Source organism: Eucyclogobius newberryi, unplaced genomic scaffold (genome assembly GCF_026437365.1).
Source record: "Eucyclogobius newberryi isolate DKJ021-1_F unplaced genomic scaffold, fEucNew1.0.hap1 SCAF_21, whole genome shotgun sequence".
In the NCBI taxonomy this organism is placed as follows: Eukaryota; Metazoa; Chordata; class Actinopteri; order Gobiiformes; family Gobiidae; genus Eucyclogobius; species Eucyclogobius newberryi.
This window is the reverse complement of record NW_027315846.1, coordinates 4879872-4899309: the sequence shown is the minus strand read 5'-3', so window position 1 is coordinate 4899309 and position 19438 is coordinate 4879872. Positions and strand designations below refer to the sequence as shown.

The following is a 19438-nucleotide window of genomic DNA, read 5'->3' as shown; positions in this document are numbered from 1 at the left end:
GAGACAGAATCATCAAGCATATTCCTCCAGACAAGGTTATCAAGGGAAATGTCTGCCAAACAAGGTTATAAAGTGATATTTCTACTCTTTCGTGGTCAGCTTTATGGTTCGTTCATGTTTTGCACATTTACAAACACATATCGTTATTGAGATAATGCGACGACACACATTGAAATACTCTACTTACTACTTTTATACTTAATACTTTTTATTTATTTATTTTTTTTGTCAATTTTGCCCCACGCTTTTTGCAGTTGTTCCAAAGTCCACATTGGAACATCTGTAATTTTCAACACACTTTAACAAAGCCACAGCAGTAGAAAGTTCCCGTGATCTTAAGCCTGGCTCGACAGACGTGTGTGAGCTCTTTGTTTTGGGACTGAAATAGAAAGTGTGTCCCGGCGGTCACACGTATACAAAGCTATTATAACGTCCCCTTTGACTTGTGCCTCCATAAAGACCGCTTTGTCCCCTTTACGACACGCTTAGAACTCTTCTCATCTTCATCAACGAGCGCCACATGAGAAATCCAGCCTCTTTTTGTCTTTGTTTGCTCATAACTCTGTTCCTTTAGCATCCTTCTACCTGTATATTCACTCTTATTCGTCTGTACACGTTCAAAATATTCAACATAAACTGTCATAAACATGTTACACTTAATGCTTTCCCTGTAGCAACGATCCTAAAGAGAATGACGCGATTTTAATGACGTCTTTGTTTTTCTGTGTACAGCGCTGGAACGCTCTGGAGACCAGCACGGGGGAGGAGTACGAAGCGGAAGGTATTTTTGTTCTTCTTTTTTATCAGTGAAACGTGGCCAATGGTTTGACTTGTTTTGAAGGTCGGTTAAAGGAAATGTCTGACGTGAGTGATGAGGAAAGTCACGCACAAGTTGAAAATTTATTTGAAGCAAGAAAAAAAGCTCTATTTTTGTTTGTTTTTATATTTTCTTACCTTTTATTATTTATTGTGCATGTGAAGCGCTTTATATTGATTTGGTTTAGAGTCTGTGAAATCGATGGCTGATATTTTTGGGCCGTAATAAAGAGTAGATCTTTATTATTTTACCCGTATTTTCCGGACGATAAGTCGCACTGGAGTATGAAATGCGGTTGCAAGTGTGAAAATAACAAATAATATCACATAAGTCGCTCCAGAGTATAAGTATATAAGTATAAATAAGTATAAGTCGCACCCCCCTGCTATGAAAAAAGGTGCGACTTATAGTCCGGAAAATACGGTACTATAAACTCATCCATAAGTCCGTTTTATAACAATCTAGTAAACAAAGCGCTGCGCAGCCTTTTCACATGTTAAAATAAACTTTATGCTGCTGCTCGGCCTAAACAAAACTGTAAACAAACGTGACTCGCTCCAAAAACTCTGAGATTATGAAGATAAAACCTCTCTTCACAGTTTGGTCACACTGGTTCTGTCCGTAGGTCAGCTGCACTTGTGGAACCCGGACGAGCCGGGCACTCCTCGTGGTTCTGCGTGCGCTCTGTCGGAGCGTCTGGAGCAGAGGGTTCAGGAGGTCTGTGAGGAGCTGGTGCTGCCCTGGGATGGGTTTGCCAGCCACAGCGAGCTGCTTGTCCTCTGCCAGCACCTCGGCCTGGAGGTGGGTTCACTGTCCATGTCACTGTGTTTGTGTTTATGTTTTTAGTGTTTCTGTCTACCTTTGTCCATCAACCAGAATTAGATTTTCTTTTTTTTAATCTATATAGCTTTTTTTTTCTTTAAAAAAAATATATATATATATATATATATATATATATATATATATATATATATATATATATATATATATATATATATATATATATATATATATACATACGATTTTTTTCTATTTTTAAATCAATATTTATGAAGTGTTTTTTTTTAATCGATATTTATAAAGGTTTATGGCCCTGATAAATTGCGTTTGTTTATTAGCGCGACGGATCGCATCGCATCTCTCGTCAACTCGAACAGTCTTTCTCCGTCTTCATTTTGTCCCGTACACTGAGGGAACTATATTATGATAGATCAATGCGTTTAGACACGCGGAAACGTGCTGCTCGTGGGGACGAGCCACACGCGGCTGCAGGTGAGCGGTCGGTGCGTTCAATGATTGATACGTGGCAGGACTAATTGACAGTCCATGCCACGAGGAAATAAGACTCAGATTTGGGCCAAAAAAATTGTCCATTCAACCTTTAATACAAATTAATGCAACTGACTCCACTTGTTAGATTCCCGCGTCAATGCTATTTTTTTACTCATTCAATCGTCTGTCACGAGGACCGCAACCAAGTTATTTGTTTACGAGTCAAAAGATAATTTTTCTTGTACCTTGAGACTTAAACACATTATCAACCAGAAAAAGGTTAGACATTTTGATTTAATTGGTTTACTAATGCCCCTGTCTTTGTCATAAGATAAATACGTTTGCCTGCGTTTTAGAGTCTGTATAATGCATTTTAAAGTCTAGTCCAGATAGTTGCCGCTCTGTGCCTCACATTTCAGGAAAATGTGTTTACTTGTAAATGGAGAAGACTCAAAATACATCTCACAACTCAACACACAAAAGTCCACTTCTGCATTTCTCAATCTGCTTCCTCTTCTTGCGATCGTGTCACTTGTAACGCTAACACCTTCAGCTACATGAGGCACAGACAGAACTGTGGTAAGTGTCTGGTATGTTAACGTAACATATGAACAGTTATTCAGATAACTATAGCATAAAGAACATGCTAACAAGTTTACCAAAGCATCAGTTTTACCCCAAATCACTAAATCCATTGAATTCTTCTTCCTCTGTCACTTCTAAACAACTCCACAAACTCCAGAGGTAAAGGATCGGTTGTCAGTTTGAAAATAACCAATAATATCACATATAAGTCGCTCTAGAATATAAGTTGCACCCCGGCCAAACTCTAAAAAAAAAGGTGCAATTTATAATCCTGAAAATACTGTAGTTGGCTTGATAAAATGAAAATTCTTGCCGTTTCTTTTGCTGCATCTTTTAGTTCTCTACATTTCACGTCCATAAATCTGCTCCTTGCTCTCGACTTCCTGTTTCCAGATACAAATACAAGTACAAACCGTTATTAGGACATGTTTCTGTTGTTGCTTTAGCCGCTGCGTTTACCTGTCCGGCCAAATATAATCAATAAAAGGCTGTTCTCAGTGATCATCTTTCCTCTCCAGATCTCGGGGGACGCGCTGCAAACGCCGTATGACAACGCTGCGATGAGCGTCCGGGAGTTCGTTTGCGGAGCATTGAATCGCAGCAAACCGCCCACTCCCTCGGCCTCCACCCCCTACAGGCAGCTCAAGAGAATGCACTCCCAGCAGGTCAGTCAGCATCCGGCTCCGTCATTGGCCGATTTTTCTTCAGCTGCGGCAGAAACATCCGAATGTCGTTTTGAAGGGTTGAAATTCAAACTATTGCTTTTAGTTTGACCTTTGATAGCAACAGGACTTGAACAAGCGTCAGACAAAGCGATGAATTGCGACTTTACTGACGTATAATGGAATATTCCCAGAAATTTCCGTGGAGACAAATGGATGAGTGAACCGCCACAAGAAAAGTTACATATCGGACCTTTTTAAAATAGCATTATTTTGATTTAGGATGATTATAAGTAGCATAAAAAATAAATCTGTTGAAGCGATACGTGAAAGTCGCTCTCGATCAACGTTCACGGCTATAATATATAATGTTTGCTCCTCCCCTGATCCCGCCCTCAGCCGTTCGATGAAGTCGGGCGTAGGATAGCGGCTCCTTCGGCGCTCGGCAGCACCATCGGCCCGAAGCTTTTCTCCACCTTAGACGACGGGACAGGCTTCACTCCCGCCGAACACGTCCTGGACTCGTGGGTGGAGGACGGAATCGAGAACGGCTCTGAAATCTTGCAGGTGAAGGTCCAAAACACCAAAACTGAAGTATTTTCTGTAGTATCCAGTACATTTACAACAAATATCCATGTCTGAATTATACGGAGCAGCGGAATAAACAGGAAATGGAACATCATTTTAAAAAAAGGAAGCAAAAATGGAAAAATACAATCTTAAATAAGTGCTTGAATTAAGTTGTGTTTAACTTGATTTGAGTATGTTTGATCTGCCAATGGAACATGCATTAAATGTCTTAAAATAAGAAAAACATGAACATTTTCTCACTTGAAATTAGCCACACACAAAAAAGTTACTGCACTTGAAATAAGGTGGAAAAAACGACTTGTTCCATTGGATGAAAAGGTATTTTAAAATAGTCAAAATATATTCAAGATAAATGTACTTAATATACTTAAGCACGTATTCACACATTATCTTGTTTTAAATTGTAATTTTCTTGCCAGCAAATGGTTTAAACCCACAATAATGTTCATAAATTGTCCCTGCCCTTTAAAAAACATTTCACTGTGAATTTCTAGTCACATCTACGCCAAAAAGAAATGTAATTATGTCTAAAGCATTTGAAACATGACATTTTATTTGTTTTTTTTCCATTCGAAATATGCGACTGCCGCTCATATTTGTGTTATCGCTTTTCCCAAGGCCTTGAATTTCAGTCTGGAGGGAAAGCTGAGTCTCAGTGACCTGACCGTCGCCCTGGAGACCGAGCTGCTGGAGACCAAGAGCGGCGTCTTGCAGGCGACGCTAGCGAGCTTCAGGGCTGAGATCAGACATCTCCTGTGAGTTAAATACATGACGCAAATCTGCTCCGAGGACTAAATAATCATAATCATAAAAGCATTTCTGTTAAACTTTTCACTATTCTAATTAAATAAATGTACAGTGAGGTGAATAAACTGGTTATATTGTTACATATAACCATTAAGAACTTATAACATAAACCTAAATTACGGCAGGGCAATAGGACAAATGCAAAATTACAGTTTTTTAGCGTTAATCGATCACAGTTCAGTTTTATTTTCCTGATATAAATGAAAAAAATCGCTTTCCTGAACACAAACAATGCAGACTTTTAATCGCTGACGGCTAACGCAAAAATATTCTAATATATTAGCTATTCAAAGTCTGAACTTGGCTGAATATCCAACTCGATTTATTTAACGTGGATGAAAATTAGGACGTTTTCCGCCGGTTCAAACGATTCTCGGCCCTCGAACGGCACGTGCTTTTTCTCTTTTTGCAGCGCGTGCGTCGACCGCGAACTCGGTGAAAAGGAGAAGCTTCAGTCGGACCTGGAGAAAGCGGAGCGGCTTAAAACTCAGCTGGCGACCGACGTGGACGAGCATCACGCGGCCATCGAGCACGCGAATAAACTCAATCTCAGGTACGATTCACGACTTGTATTGTACCGTTTTTATACCGTATTTTCTGGACTATTTGTTGGCCGGGGTGCGACTTATACTCCAGAGCGACTTATGCGTGATATTATTCGTTATTTTCACCCTGACGACCACAAGAGGGCGCTCTAGGCTCTGAGCGACGCAGAAGAAGAATCTGCACTTCCTCTTCCTCTGGAGTTTGTGGAGTTGTTTAGAAGTGACACAGAGGAAGAAGAATTCAATGGATTTAGTGATTTGGGGTAAAACTGATGCTTTGCTAAACTTGTTAGCATGTTCTTTATGCTATAGTTATCTGAATAACTGTTCATATGTTACGTTAACATACCAGACACTTACCACAGTTCTGTCTGTGCCTCATGTAGCTGAAGGTGTTAGCGTTAGCATACGTCATGTAGCTGAAGGTGTTAGCGTTAGCATACGTACACCTATTCACCATGTTCTCTCATCTGTTATTATTTTAAATTGCAACTGTGACTGATTCTCCAGTGCGACTTGTATATGTTTTTTTTCTTCTCTATTATTCATTTTGTGGCTGCTGCGACTTATAGTCCTGAAAATACGGTACATGTTTTACTCTGACGTGCTCGTGGATAAACCGTGGTTCTACTGTGTGGTTTTCGCAGTAAGCTGGAGCAGGAGCACAAAGAGAAGCTGTCCTCCGTCCGCTCGGAGCTGATGAAGGAGATGGAGCAGATGCAGGTCCAGGGCGCGGCTCAGAGGGAGGAGCTGGAGGCCCAGATCCAGAAAGTCCGAGAGGACGAGAGCTTCCTCCGCGATCACCTCTCCATCTCCGTCAAGGTAACGGACCGACGACCGATGCTCAAGGGCGTTTCGACTGCACGGCGAGAAGGTCCCAGGTTCGGTTCTCGTGCCGGGCTTCTCTGTGGAGCAGCCGAAACTAGTACCGTATTTTCCGCACTATAAGGCCCATTAAGCGAAACAAAACGTGTAGCACACAAAATCGCTTCGAGGTCAATAAGCACAACCAGAATTAATCCATATATGAAACGCACTGGATTATAAGGAGCACTGAGAAAATTAAAGGCTTTTAAGTGCGTCTTATAGTGCGGAGAATACGGTACTGTGATGTTACTTCAGAAATAATTCAACTAGACTGGACGTAGCATCTGATTGATTTGAAGTTAATATAATGTAATTTGAATGACAAAACGGTAACATTTTAAAAACTAAATTATATTGTTCAAGTTATTTCTTATTGTCAACATAAAGATAGTGTCACTTGTAGATTTACTCACAGTTGGAAGAGGAACCCAAGTAAGAGACTGTTACTTCAAACTAAATGTTGCTAAGTAAAATTAAAGGTACACTACAAAAGTTACACCTTCTTAAAACTAGAAAAATACACTTGTTTTTAGGCAAAAATATGTCATTGCAGCAAGTTAATTTTACTTTATCAATATTTTTTTACATTAGCTTAAGACTCTACTTACTTTAGCATTTATTTACGTTGAAGTGTCTTAAAACAAGAGATGTCCAAGTGAATAAATCTTACGTTTGCAGTGTAAAAGATACTCTGAAAAGTACAATTTACTTTAATAGCTACTCAAGCAAATGTAACTGCTCTCAGGTTTATTGGAGCCTTTGTAAAATCGTGTTTGGTGAAACCGACAGCGCTCCGTCTCTTCCACTCCCGCCGCTCGTCCTCCTACAAAACGAAACGCAAACTAAACTGACAAACGTAGTAATTAAGTCTCTGTATTACATCATAACGCTGCATCGTACTTTCTCCTCGTTCAGGAAAATCGCCGCATGGAGATGGAGTTGTTGGACACGGCGGAAAAACTGGTCGAAGCTCAAAACCAAATCTCAAAACTCCAGACGAACATGGAGAAGGTCATGAAGGAGAAGGTACTGGAACGGAACGAGTTTTACTTGTTTGATTTTATGGAATGATTAAATGTACGTGAACGTTTCTGCAGTTCGGAGACTTGGATCCCGGCAGTGCAGAGTTCTTTCTTCAAGAGGAACGGATAAAGCAGCTTCACATCAGCTACGACGCCCAGTGCAGGGTAAACCACAGACTTTTAAATACTTTTATGGGTAAATATAGGGTTTTTATGCTGTAAAGTGATGGTGGCGTGTGATATTTCAAAATAAAACTGGTATAATTGTGATGCGACATTTTCAACACAAAATGAAGTACATTCTTTAGTAAATATTGTCAAAGCTCAAGATAACTTCAAAAGTCACTGGAAAAGCCTGATTTTGTTGTGTTTTTTTGTTTGTTTTTTGTTTTAACCCATTTTTACCCAAATCAAATTGAGATTTGAATATTGATTTGTATCTGATATTTGATACTCCGACAACTCTTATTGCTGACCAGTCAAATACTAAAACAATCGTCAATCCTCTTTATTATTTATTCATCATGTATTATATTTATCATTCTTTGGTTGTGTAGGAGCTGCAGGACCGCGTGGACGAGCTGCAGTCGGAGCTGAACGACTTCCACAGCATCGGTCGAGTGCATCAGACGAGCTCCAAAGGCCTGAGCGAGGAGCTGGAGAGCAAGAGCCCCGGCAACGAGTCCGACCCCGGTAACCGTGCATTCAGAGTAACCTGCGTCCCCGGGGGGCGTGGTTTCAAACTCCCTTTTAAACTCCCACGTATGCTCGTCCTCAGGGCTGGGCGCGGAGGAGGTGCAGCCGTTCAGTCTGAGTCTGGAGGCCGAGATGATGCTGGAGCAGCTCAAAGATCGCCACCTGCTGGAGATGGACGAGCTCCGCCAACGTCTGGAGAGCAAGGTAAAGACTGCAAAAAACTGCAGGGGCGGGCACTGAATAGTTTTATGTAGTAACCTTTAACAAACCAGGTAAAACGGGTGAGGGGGGATAATGACGCGTGCCTGGGGTTATGACGCGGTCTTGCCCCACCGTCCGTCAGTTTGGAGATTCGTGGAAAGGAGATGGTCTGTAATTTAGCTAAAAACTGCGGGAATCAATCTTAAAAACACTCTGGGTACATATATGAAGCACAAATAGCAATGTAAGAAGGTTAAAAGCTCTGAAAAGTCGATTTTGCATGTTATGGGACCTTTAAAGCGCAGACAATGTTCCTAAGACGCTCGCTCTTTGTTTTATGGAGCAAAAACCTCTTTAAAGAAACTGTTCACTGAGCTTTGAAAAGTGTGTGCAGAAGGAAAACAGAGGCGCGTTTATGAATGAGCCTCACAAAGAAGAATGTTTCATCTTTGTCGGTTATGCCGCGGGCAAAACAAAGAAAGTGGTGCACAAAGAACATATTACCCATAATTTAAGTCCGAAATGAACTTCAGATGTTAGACTTATTTGAAACAAGCACATTGTCAGTGAAGATGTGTAAGAACAATTATAATAAAGCTTCTTTTTTATTCAACAGTGCTCCGGGTTTAGTCTTAGTTTGGACCTGGTTTAGTCCTGGTTTAACACTTGTATAGTCCTGGTTTGGTCCTGGTTTAACACTTGTATAGTCCTGGTTTAGCACTGGTTTAGTCCTGGTTTAACACTCGTATAGTCCTGGTTTAGTCTTAGTTTAGCCACTTGTTTAGCTTTACTTTGGCACTGGTTTAATGTTGGTGAAGTTATTCAAGAACAATTATTGAAAAACTTAAATATAAACCCATTAAGCACGCGTTCCACCTTCTGCCAATATCACACAGATTGTGTGTGTTTTCTGAACAACCTATTACATCACTTAAGTTGTCAATTAAACCTAAAATAACAAACAAAAGAGTGCACGAGCTCTCGTCAGGCCTATAAATACAAACTAATTAAAACAATACAACACGGTCTGTATTTATTACGTCTTCTCCTTTTCTTCAGATCAGTGAATTTGAGGAGATAGTGGAGAAGCAGAGGACTTCGCACGAGGAGCAAAGAGCAGCTTCTGCCCGACGACACGAGGACGAGCTCCGGGCGTCGAGAGAAGAAACGTCCCGAGTCCAAGCGCAGGCCGAGGAGCTCCAGAGGCGACTCCAGCAAGAGCAGACGGAGCCCTCGAAACCAGAGAGACACCAGGACAAAGAACTCGAGACGTCGCAGGAAGAGGAGATCCAAACGCTACGACAACACTTACTCGAATCTCATATTAAGAACGCAGATTTAGACGAGCAATTCCAAAGTCTAGAAGAGCAGCAAAGCGAATTATGCGACGGCTTTAACAAGGAGGTCAAGGAGCTGAAGCAAAAACACAGCCGAGAGATGGCCAAGCTCGAGCAGACTCAAGCCGAAATGTTCGCCAAGATGGAGGACGAGAGGAGCAGGCTTTCGAGCGAATTCGAGAAGGAAAAAGAGGCGTTAACGCAGAAGTACGAGCGCGAAATCAGAGCGAGGTTAGACCAGGAACGGGCCGGGTTCGAGAAGGAGAAGGAGGAGATCGTCCAGAGGCTGACGGAGCAGTGGCAGAAGGAAAAAGCAAGATTAGACGAACAAAATGCCGATAATCTGCAGGTTTTGCTGGAAGAGGAGATGCTCAGGTTAGTCAAAGAACACGAGGAGAAGGAGGCGGAGTTGAGGGAGAAATGGGAGCTAGAAAAGGCACAGATTAAACAGAAACACGATGAAGACGTGTCGGAAAGACTACGACAGCAGACGGCGGAGTTCGAACGCAAAGAGAAGCGGTTAAAGGAGGAGTGCGAGAAGGAGAAAGCGCAGCTGGAGGAGGACTTCGAAGGGATGGTGCGCGAGCGAGCCAGCGAGGAGATCGACAGGACGGTCGCCGAGAGGGAAGAGGAGGAGAGGAGGTGCGAGCGGGAGATGAGGGAGGAGAGGGAGGCGATGGAGGAGAGACACCGGGTGACGGTGAAGGAGCTGACGCAGAGGCACAGGGAGGAGATGGAGGAGAGACACCAGGAGACTGTGAAGGAGCTGACGCAGAGGCACAGGGAGGAGATGGAGGAGAGACACCAGGAGACTGTGAAGGAGCTGACGCAGAGGCACAGGGAGGAGATGGAGGAGAGACACCAGGAGACTGTGAAGGAGCTGACGCAGAGGCACAGGGAGGAGATGGAGGAGAGACACCAGGAGACTGTGAAGGAGCTGACGCAGAGGCACAGGGAGGAGATGGAGGAGAGACACCAGGAGACTGTGAAGGAGCTGACGCAGAGGCACAGGGAGGAGATGGAGGAGAGACACCAGGAGACTGTGAAGGAGCTGATGCAGAGGCACAGGGAGGAGATGGAGGAGAGGGATGAGAGGGAGGAGAGACACCAGGAGACGGTGAAGGAGCTGACCCAGAGGCACAGGGAGGAGAGGGAGGAGCTCCACCGCACTCTGGACAAACTGAAGGAGGACATCGCGCTGGAGAGGTGAGACGGGAACGAGATGTGCTTCGAAACGCTGCCACCTCTTGGTACGCGTGTTTATTACATGTTTAGCTTTACTTTGGTCCTGGTTTAGCACTAGTTTAGTCCTGGTTTAGCAGTAGTTTAGTCCTGGTTTAATCCTAGTTTAGCACTGGTTTAGCACTAATTTAGCACTATTTAGTCACGTATTAGTCTGGGTTTTGCACTGGTTTAGCCCTAGTTTAGTCCAGGTTTAGTCTTAGTTTAGCTGCTTGTTTAGTTTTACTTTACTTTGGTTTAGTCCAGGTTTAGTCCTGGTTTAGGACTGGTCTAATCTTAGTTTAGTCCTAGATTAGTCTTAGTTTAGCTGCTTGTTTAGCTTTATTTTGGTCCTGGTTTAGCACTGGTCTAGCACTGGTCTAATCCTGGTTTAGTCCTGGTTTAGCACTGGTCTAATCCTGGTTTAGTCCTGGTTCCTGGTTTAGTCCTGGTTTAGCACTGGTCTAGTCCTGGTTTAGTCCTGGTTTAGTCCTGGTTTAGCACTGGTCTAGTCCTGGTTTAGTCCTGGTTTAGCACTGGTCTAGTCCTGGTTTAGTCCTGGTTCAGCACTGGTTTAGCCCTGGATTAGCACTGGTTTAGTCCTGGTTTAGTCCTGGTTTAGCACTGGTCTAGTCCTGGTTTAGTCCTTGTTTAGTCCTGGTTTAGCACTGGTCTAGTCCTGGTTTAGCACTGGTTTAGCACTGGTTTAGTCCTGGTTTAGTCCTGGTTTAGTCCTGGTTTAGTCCTGGTTTAGCCCTGGTTTAGTCCTGGATTAGCACTGGTTTAGAAAGATCAGACAAGAGATATACTTCACATCATCCAGGGCCAAATCGCTGCCACCTTTTGATACACGTGTTTATTACATGAAATGGAAGTTTAATAATGAGCTTGACCTACTAAACGTTGGAATATATTATTACGTTGTATTTTTGTTTGAACCCAGTGCAATAATCTACGATAGTCTACGAGTTCAATATCGTAGCTAAAACAAAGATGACCGTAATCTTCCGCTTTAGCTTCTTTTACGTCACTAACACCTTTTGACTAAACCGTGCGCAGGAGACAAATCGAGAGCAGCTTCGGCCTCCGACTGAGCGCGGTGGAGGACCGGTTCGAAACGGACCAGGAAACCGCGGCCCGACGATTTCAAGCCGACGTGTTAAAACTCGAACAAAGCTATCAAGACGAGCTGAAAACGATGCGCGAGAGCCACGAGCGAGACAAGCGTCGATGGGAGGAAGCGACGGAGAACGCAGAGGAGCCGGAGCGAAACGTGCCGGACGCTTTGGAGAAGGAGCGAGCGAAGACGACGGAGGAATGGACCGAGGAGATGCGAGAAATCGACAACATTCACGGAGAAGAAATGGAGGCAGCGGATTTACAAAACAAGCGGTTGCAAAGGGAGTTGGACGAGATCGTTTTCCGTAGTCAGTTGAAAGAGATCAAGTTGAGCAAGCAGCTGAGCGAGCTTCACGGCCGACTTCGGCAGAGTCTAGAGACCAGGGAGGAGCTGGTGACTCGAGTGCAAAAGCAAGCCGTTGAAACGGAGAAAATGCTGCAAGAAACCGTTCAAATTTTACAAGACGAACGGAACGAGGTGCTGCAAAATCGATCCGAACTCGAGGCGAAGTATAAAGACATTGTCAGCATCTCTGAAAAGCAAATTGCGGAAAGAATCGAGCTGTTGACGGAAAGGGATGATTTGAGACTACAAATTGAGGAGTTGGAGGTATTGGTGAATAAGATTCCGGCCGATTTTGACGTAGAAAGAAAGCGCATGCAGAGAATGATTACCGACTTGGAAGAAAAGGGAGCAAAGTGGGTCAAAATCAAGGAGCTGGAGATGGAGGCTAGTCAGATTTTAAGTTTTGTGCAAAATGTTGAAATTGACGGTATCGGAGGTGAAGAGTTAGAGGTCGACACGGACGAGATTGGAGATTGTTACGAAATCGCTTCGAACTTTGGTACATCGTATACTAATTCAACCAAATCACCTTCGAGTGTGGAAGAAGATGGCATCGACATGTCTGGATCTCTTGTAGAAGATGATGAATTTGATCAAAATGAATCTACTTTGAGCAGGTCAGAGACTTGTGACGTTCAAGAAGACTCTATGACTGCAGATTCTTTAGAAAATCCTTTGTGCGAACACGGACAAAGCCAAAGCAATGAAAACCCGTGTCCAAATGATGAATTGGATGAAATTGTTAGTGATGGTGGAGAAGAGATGGCCTTGTATTCCAGCAATGACCCAAATTTGACTCCATGTCCTGACCATAAACCTCATTGTGGTGACCAAGCATTCAAAGACAAACAACACGCTGTTCCTTCGCATGCAGGGTTTATAGATGCCTCACGACCAGAAGTGTTAGAAGGTGCAAATGTGGCTAGAGATGGAAGCACATGTCATAATGCAGCGTTCTGTGATCCGAAACCTAAACATGTACCGGATTTTGAGGATGGGGAAAGCTCGCTCGAAGATTTCTGCCTTCACGAAGCCGCGGTTGACTCCGAAGAGCCGGAGGACGCCAACGACTCGGGTCAGCGGTCGGGAGAGGCAGGAAGCGATAGCGATGAATCGAACACGGGTTTCTTGATTCCAGAAATAGGGTTTGGATCCTTTGACGGCGCAAGCGGCGAAAACCAAGCTTTGTACAAAACCGCTAAGGAAGAAAATGTTTTGCTACAGGAAAAAGTCTCCTTGCTGCAGCAAAAGATTGACATACTCGAGATTTTACTGACTCATAGCAACGAAAAACTCCAGACTGGACATCAAGCTCTGGAAGAAAACTACAGCCTAAAAGTGAAGCTGCTGCTGCTGATGGAGCATATAAAGGAACTGGAAAAGAAGGTCTTCAAAATGTCCGACTTGCAGATTCGCTACGAGGACTGCGTGTGCGAAAACCACAAACTGAAAGAGCAAAACGCCGAGCTGGAAAAGCGCGTGTGGAGTCTAGAAAGTAGCGCCAACGTCTACGGGTTTCAGAGCGGCAATGTAGCGCTGGCGGACGAGATCAACCAAATGAGAGCGGAGAATAGAAGATTGTCGGGACTGGTGGAAGGACTGGACTCGTCGAAGGGAAATCCGTCGACCGTTCGAACCGACAGCCGAGCGTCCGCGAGCCCCGTTCGCGAAGAAACCGTTGATTTTAGTCAAACTCGGGGAGGCGACTTGGAGGATTGCTGCAACGATCGCGAAAAGAAAAACGCCGAGCTGCGGAGAGCCATAGCGGACTTTCAGGACCAGTCCCAGATCCTGACCGAGACCACGCAAGTCCATAGGTAACGGCAGAAAGTAGGAAGTCCCGTCCAAACCCCGACCGTAGACTCCAGAACTGTCCCCGTCTCCCAACAGCGCTCCGTAAAAGCTGCCGCGTGCTGTGTCGTAGCTGCTTCGGCTAGTTTTGTTTGGTCCTTGTACTTGATGAGTAGTTGTGGTTGGGCAAGATGAATTCCTAACGGGCTTGTCTGCTTTCTCGTAGCAGTTTTTGTGTCTTTGAATGCCTGAGTAAACGTTACGGTTTATCGAAATACGTTTTGTATTCGTCCATAGATCCGAAGCGTGCCGTCTCTCTGAAGAAAACCTCGCGCTGAAGAAGAATATCGACGCGTTGAAGGAAGAAGACCTGAAGGAGCTGATGTGAGAACCTTCAAATACTGTAGTAATGTTCTGTCGGGGACATTTATTCATACAATGGCGCCGTGTTTGTTTTATCGTTGACATACGGGCGGTAAAAATTGTTTCTGTTCATTTCAGGAAAACATTGGATACACTCAAAAAAGAGAAGGATGCATCTGAAAGGGCCGCGGACGACTTCAAGGAACGGGTAAATTCATGCATTACATTTGTACATATCAGCTCAATTTATTTTTATATTTCGCCAAATCACAAAAGCAGTCGCCCCACAACGATTTACAACATTTTTTTGATTTGATCTTTTTTTTTGTTGACTATTTGTGTGAAAAAGATAGCATAGACATATATAGCAGGAAAATGTGCATTAAAATCACAATAAAAACATAAATAATCATGATAAAAATGTACGTCAAAAGAGAAGACAAGTCCAAGACGAGGCCGGTGTCACATCTTCAGGAAGACCGAACTGAAACACTGATTTGAGAGTAGAATAATATAATACTAGCATTCATTTACGATACTTATGTCCGGTTTTAGATTACTGAGCTTCAGTCCCAAAGCGTGCTCCTCAAAAACAACAACGGAATCCTCTGTGAGAAAAACTCGCAGCATCTGTCCGACGTGCAGACGCTCAAACAGCAGGTGGCAGCACTGGCCGAGACCAAGGAGAAAACGCCAACAAACGACAAAGAACAGGTGGATATACAGTTCCCTAAAACGACTGTAAATATTCCTTGTGTTTTCCGTAGTTACAGCAGAGTTAACGTGGTTTTATTCGTCAGCTTTCTGCCTGCGTTTCTGCCCTGGAGGCGGAGCTGACCAAAGCACTGAGCGAGACGGTGACGCTCAAACAAAGAAACGCTCTGCTCACGCTGGAAGTGAGCACGCTCAGGGAGAAGGTGAGGACCGTATCTGTGACCCTATCCTGCAATGGTAGCAAGCAGTAGTAGTAAATGGCAAAAGGTCTGCGTCCAATTAATTTTGACTGAAATTATGATTACCTTATTTTCCGGACCATAAGTCGCGCTGGAGTATAAGTCGCGCTGGAGTATAAGTCGCGCTGGAGTATAAGTCGCGCTGGAGTATAAGTCGCGCTGGAGTACAAGTCGCGCTGGAGTACAAGTCGCGCTGGAGTACAAGTCGCGCTGGAGTACAAGTCGCGCTGGAGTACAAGTCGCGCTGGAGTACAAGTCGCGCTGGAGTACAAGTCGCGCTGGAGTACAAGTCGCGCTGGAGTACAAGTCGCGCTGGAGTATATATCGGATTTTTGGGAGAAATGTATTTGATAAAATCCAAGACCAAGAACAGACATTTCAGTTTAAAATAATAACAGATGAGAGAACATGGTGAATAGGTGTACGTATGCTAACGCTAACACCTTCAGCTACATGAGGCACAGACAGAACTGTGGTAAGTGTCTGGTATGTTAACGTAACATATGAACAGTTATTCAGATAACTATAGCATAAAGAACATGCTAACAAGTTTACCAAAGCATCAGTTTTACCCCAAATCACTAAATCCATTGAATTCTTCTTCCTCTGTGTCACTTCTAAACAACTCCACAAACTCCAGAGGAAGAGGAAGTGCAGATTCTTCTTCTGCGTCGCTTACAGCCTAGAGCGCCCTCTTGTGGTCGTCAGTGTGAAAATAATGAACAAAATTATATAATAATGTGTTAATAATATCACATAAGTCGCACCCCGGCCAATGTATGAAAAAAGGTGCAACTTGTAGTCCGGAAAATACAATAATTTTAGTCACGACCAAACCTTGCTTTAATCTAATACACATACTTCCTTTTTGTCTTTTTATTAACACTCAATTTAATTATTGTTTATATTTAAAGATTCCTGACGACTAAGCCGTCTTTATAATACAATATAAAGTCAGAAAAGGGCAGAGTCACTCAAATTCAATTGTTTTACTTTTTTTGTCGTTTTGATTTGATTAAAGTTAATTTGGGTAAATGTCAAAAGTACAAAACAAGTCTAATCCATTTTGCTTGTCAGATGAAATCCTCGGGGTCGTTTGAACAGCAACTTTCAAATCTGTCTGAAGAGAAGAGGAGTCTGATGAAAGAGACTCAGGCCCTGAGTAACCAGTTCTCCAAAGCTCAAGAAAAGGTAACTGTGACTGTTTGTTTGTTTAGATAAAGAAACATGAATTATGATCGCGTTTACATTGTCCTCTCGTGACAGTCCAGTTCAAGCCAGTTCTGTTTTCATTGCAAGTCAAAGTTCTTTATATTTTGTCACTTTTGAGATAGTCAGTGTTTAAACCTGGAGCAATAAAACCCAATTCAGACCGAGTGAAGTCCTAGTTCAGCAACACTTTAACCCTAGTTTCGTCTTAGTTTAGTCCGGGTTTAGCCCAGGTTTCGCCCTGGTTTAGTCCTGGTTTAGTCTTTGTTTAGTCATGGTTTAGTCTGGGTTTAGTCCTAGTTTAGTCCGAGTTCAGTCATGGTTTAGTCTTAGTTCAATCTTAGTTTAGTCCTAGGTTAGTCATGGTTTAGTCATGGTTTAGTCATGGTTTAGTCATGGTTTAGTCATGGTTTAGTCCTGGTTTAGCCACTTCTGCTTTACTTTTTCCCTAGTTTAGCACTAGTTTAGCACTAGTTTAGCCCTGGTTGAGCACTGGTTTAGCTCTGGTTCAGCACTAGTTTAGCACTGGTTTAGCACTAGTTTAGCACTGGTTTAGTACTGGTTTAGCACTGGTTTAGCACTGGTTTAGCTCTGGTTTAGCACTGGTTTAGCACTAGTTTAGCACTGGTTTAGCACTAGTTTAGCACTGGTTGAGCACTAGTTTAGCTCTGGTTCAGCACTAGTTTAGCACTGGTTTAGCACTAGTTTAGCACTGGTTTAGTACTGGTTTAGCTCTGGTTTAGCACTGGTTTAGCTCTGGTTTAGCACTGGTTTAGCACTAGTTTAGCACTAGTTTAGCACTAGTTTAGCACTGGTTTAATGCTTGTTTAGCCGCTTGTTTGTTTAGCTTTACTTTTTGCCCTGGTTTAGTCCTGTTTCAGTCGTAGTTTAGTCCTCGTACATCTAGAAGTATAAAATATGAAATGTCACTTTCTTGCAGGCCAAAGCCTCGGATGAAAACCTTCAGGCGGCGACGCTCCAGAGCAGCCGCTTAAAAGCCGACGTCCGAGTTCTACAACACGAAGTGGCTCTGATCCACAAGAAACTCCAAAACGCCAACGACAAGGTAAAACCCGGTACGTCCCATAACTGTAGAGACGTGAAGGATGTTTGTGAGCGCGGCGTCTCTGCTCAGAACCACGTGCTGGAGCGAGCGCTGCACTCCACGGGTTTGCAGAGCCACAGTAAGAAGCAGCTGCGCGAGGAGCTGGCTCGTCTCATGGAGCAGGACCAGAAGCTTCTGAAGCAGGAGAACGAGAAGCTGCAGGGAGAAGCGGTCAGCGCCAAGGCCGAGCTCCGGCAAGCCCGCGACAAGGTGAGGTTCAAAAGAGCTCATGTTCACTTTTCAATTCATCATTTTTATAGCTAAAGTGCTCATTTTAACTTTTGAATTCATCATGTGCTCATTTTAACTTTTTAATTCATAATTTCTATGGCTAAAGTGCTCATGTTTACTTTTTAATTAATATTTTTTTATGCATAACTTGCTCATTTTTACTTTTGAATTCATATTTTTTATGGCTGAAGTGCTCATTTTTACTTTGAATTCATCATTCCGGGTTTAATCTTAGTTTAGCCATTTGTTTAGCTTTACTTTGGCCTTGGTTTAGTCCTGGTTTTACAACATGGTTAAAAATAGCTGTATTGTCAGTTTTAGAGCTAAACCAGAGCTAAACCAGAGCCAAACGGGGCCAAACCAGGGCCAAACCAGAGCTAAAATGGGGCCAACCCAGGGCTAAAATGGGGCCAACCCAGGGCTAAAATGGGGCCAACCCAGGGCTAAAATGGGGCCAACCCAGGGCTAAAATGGGGCCAACCCAGGGCTAAAATGGGGCCAACCCAGGGCTAAAACGGGGCTAAAACGGGGCCCAACCCAGGGCTAAAATGGGGCCAACCCAGGGCTAAAACGGGGCTAAAACGGGGCCCAACCCAGGGCTAAAACGGGGCCAAACCAGGGCCAAACCGGGGCCAAACCAGAGCTAAAACGGGGCCAACCCAGGGCTAAAATGGGGCCAACCCAGGGCTAAACCGGGCTTAAACGGGGCCCAACCCAGGGCTAAAACGGGGCCCAACCCAGGGCTAAAACGGGGCCCAACCCAGGGCTAAAACGGGGCCCAACCCAGGGCTAAAACGGGGCCCAACCCAGGGCTAAAACGGGGCCCAAACCAGGGCTAAAACGGGCCCAAACCAGGGCTAAAACGGGCCCAAACCAGGGCTAAAACGGGCCCAAACCAGGGCTAAAACAGGCCCAAACCAGGGCTAAAACAGGCCCAAAGTAAAGCTAAACAAGTTTCCAAACTAAGACTAAACTAGGGTTGGACAAGTGCTAAATACTAGCACAAATTCACAGCTCTGGATAGAAAAAAATTCATGTAAAATGAGATGTAACGTTTTAAAAGCCAGACGTTGGAAAAAGGCCACGTCTTGGCGTCCGTCATCATCCAGTCCTGGAGAGAGTTCACATCTGCTCCGTGACGTAAGCTCAGGACGAAGCTCTGAGCAGCGACTTACGGAGATTTAAAGGTCGCTCGTGGTCAAGGCCAGAGCTGTCCAGAGAATCAAACTCTGCTCGACCAGTGCAGGGTCTATCACCGACGCCGATACAATGATGACCAATACATCGATCAGCGTCAGACCGATATATGGATCTGAATGTAATCGAATGCGTGCGTCTGTTGCAGGTTCGTCAGTTGGATTCCACCGTCGCGTCCCTGAAGCAGCACAAACAAAACACCTCGTCCACGTTACTCGCGCTGGAGCTGGAAAACGAGGCTCTGAAGCAAGAGCTGGAGGCACAAAAGGAGAAGAACCAGGTAAAACCCAGTGGAGATGTGAATAAAAGCCAGTGGAGACGTGAACTAAAGCCAGTGGAGACGTGAACTAAAGCCAGTGGGGACGTGAATAAAAGCCAGTGGGGACGTGAATAAAAGCCAGTGGAGACGTGACTAAAAGCCAGTGGAGACGTGACTAAAAGCCAGTGGACATGTGACTAAAAGCCAGTGGACATGTGACTAAAAGCCAGTGGACATGTGAC

General features: G+C 44.0%; 1 protein-coding gene across 1 annotated transcript in view; it reads left to right on the top strand.

The window, feature by feature from the left end:
- The window catches only part of nin (ninein (GSK3B interacting protein)), a 38068-nt gene that overhangs the window by 9531 nt on the left and 9099 nt on the right, over window positions 1-19438 (top strand). The window contains exons 4-24 of the mRNA XM_072458323.1: window positions 733-781; window positions 1443-1618; window positions 3193-3339; window positions 3736-3903; window positions 4546-4682; window positions 5147-5287; window positions 5927-6101; window positions 7062-7172; window positions 7244-7333; window positions 7726-7861; window positions 7947-8068; window positions 9125-10096; window positions 10514-10608; window positions 14177-14263; window positions 14381-14450; window positions 14798-14956; window positions 15043-15159; window positions 16273-16386; window positions 17345-17470; window positions 17540-17719; window positions 19086-19217. Of these exons, the coding sequence (XP_072314424.1) occupies window positions 733-781; window positions 1443-1618; window positions 3193-3339; window positions 3736-3903; window positions 4546-4682; window positions 5147-5287; window positions 5927-6101; window positions 7062-7172; window positions 7244-7333; window positions 7726-7861; window positions 7947-8068; window positions 9125-10096; window positions 10514-10608; window positions 14177-14263; window positions 14381-14450; window positions 14798-14956; window positions 15043-15159; window positions 16273-16386; window positions 17345-17470; window positions 17540-17719; window positions 19086-19217 (3504 nt within the window). The remainder of the gene's footprint in view (window positions 1-732; window positions 782-1442; window positions 1619-3192; window positions 3340-3735; window positions 3904-4545; window positions 4683-5146; window positions 5288-5926; window positions 6102-7061; window positions 7173-7243; window positions 7334-7725; window positions 7862-7946; window positions 8069-9124; window positions 10097-10513; window positions 10609-14176; window positions 14264-14380; window positions 14451-14797; window positions 14957-15042; window positions 15160-16272; window positions 16387-17344; window positions 17471-17539; window positions 17720-19085; window positions 19218-19438) is intronic.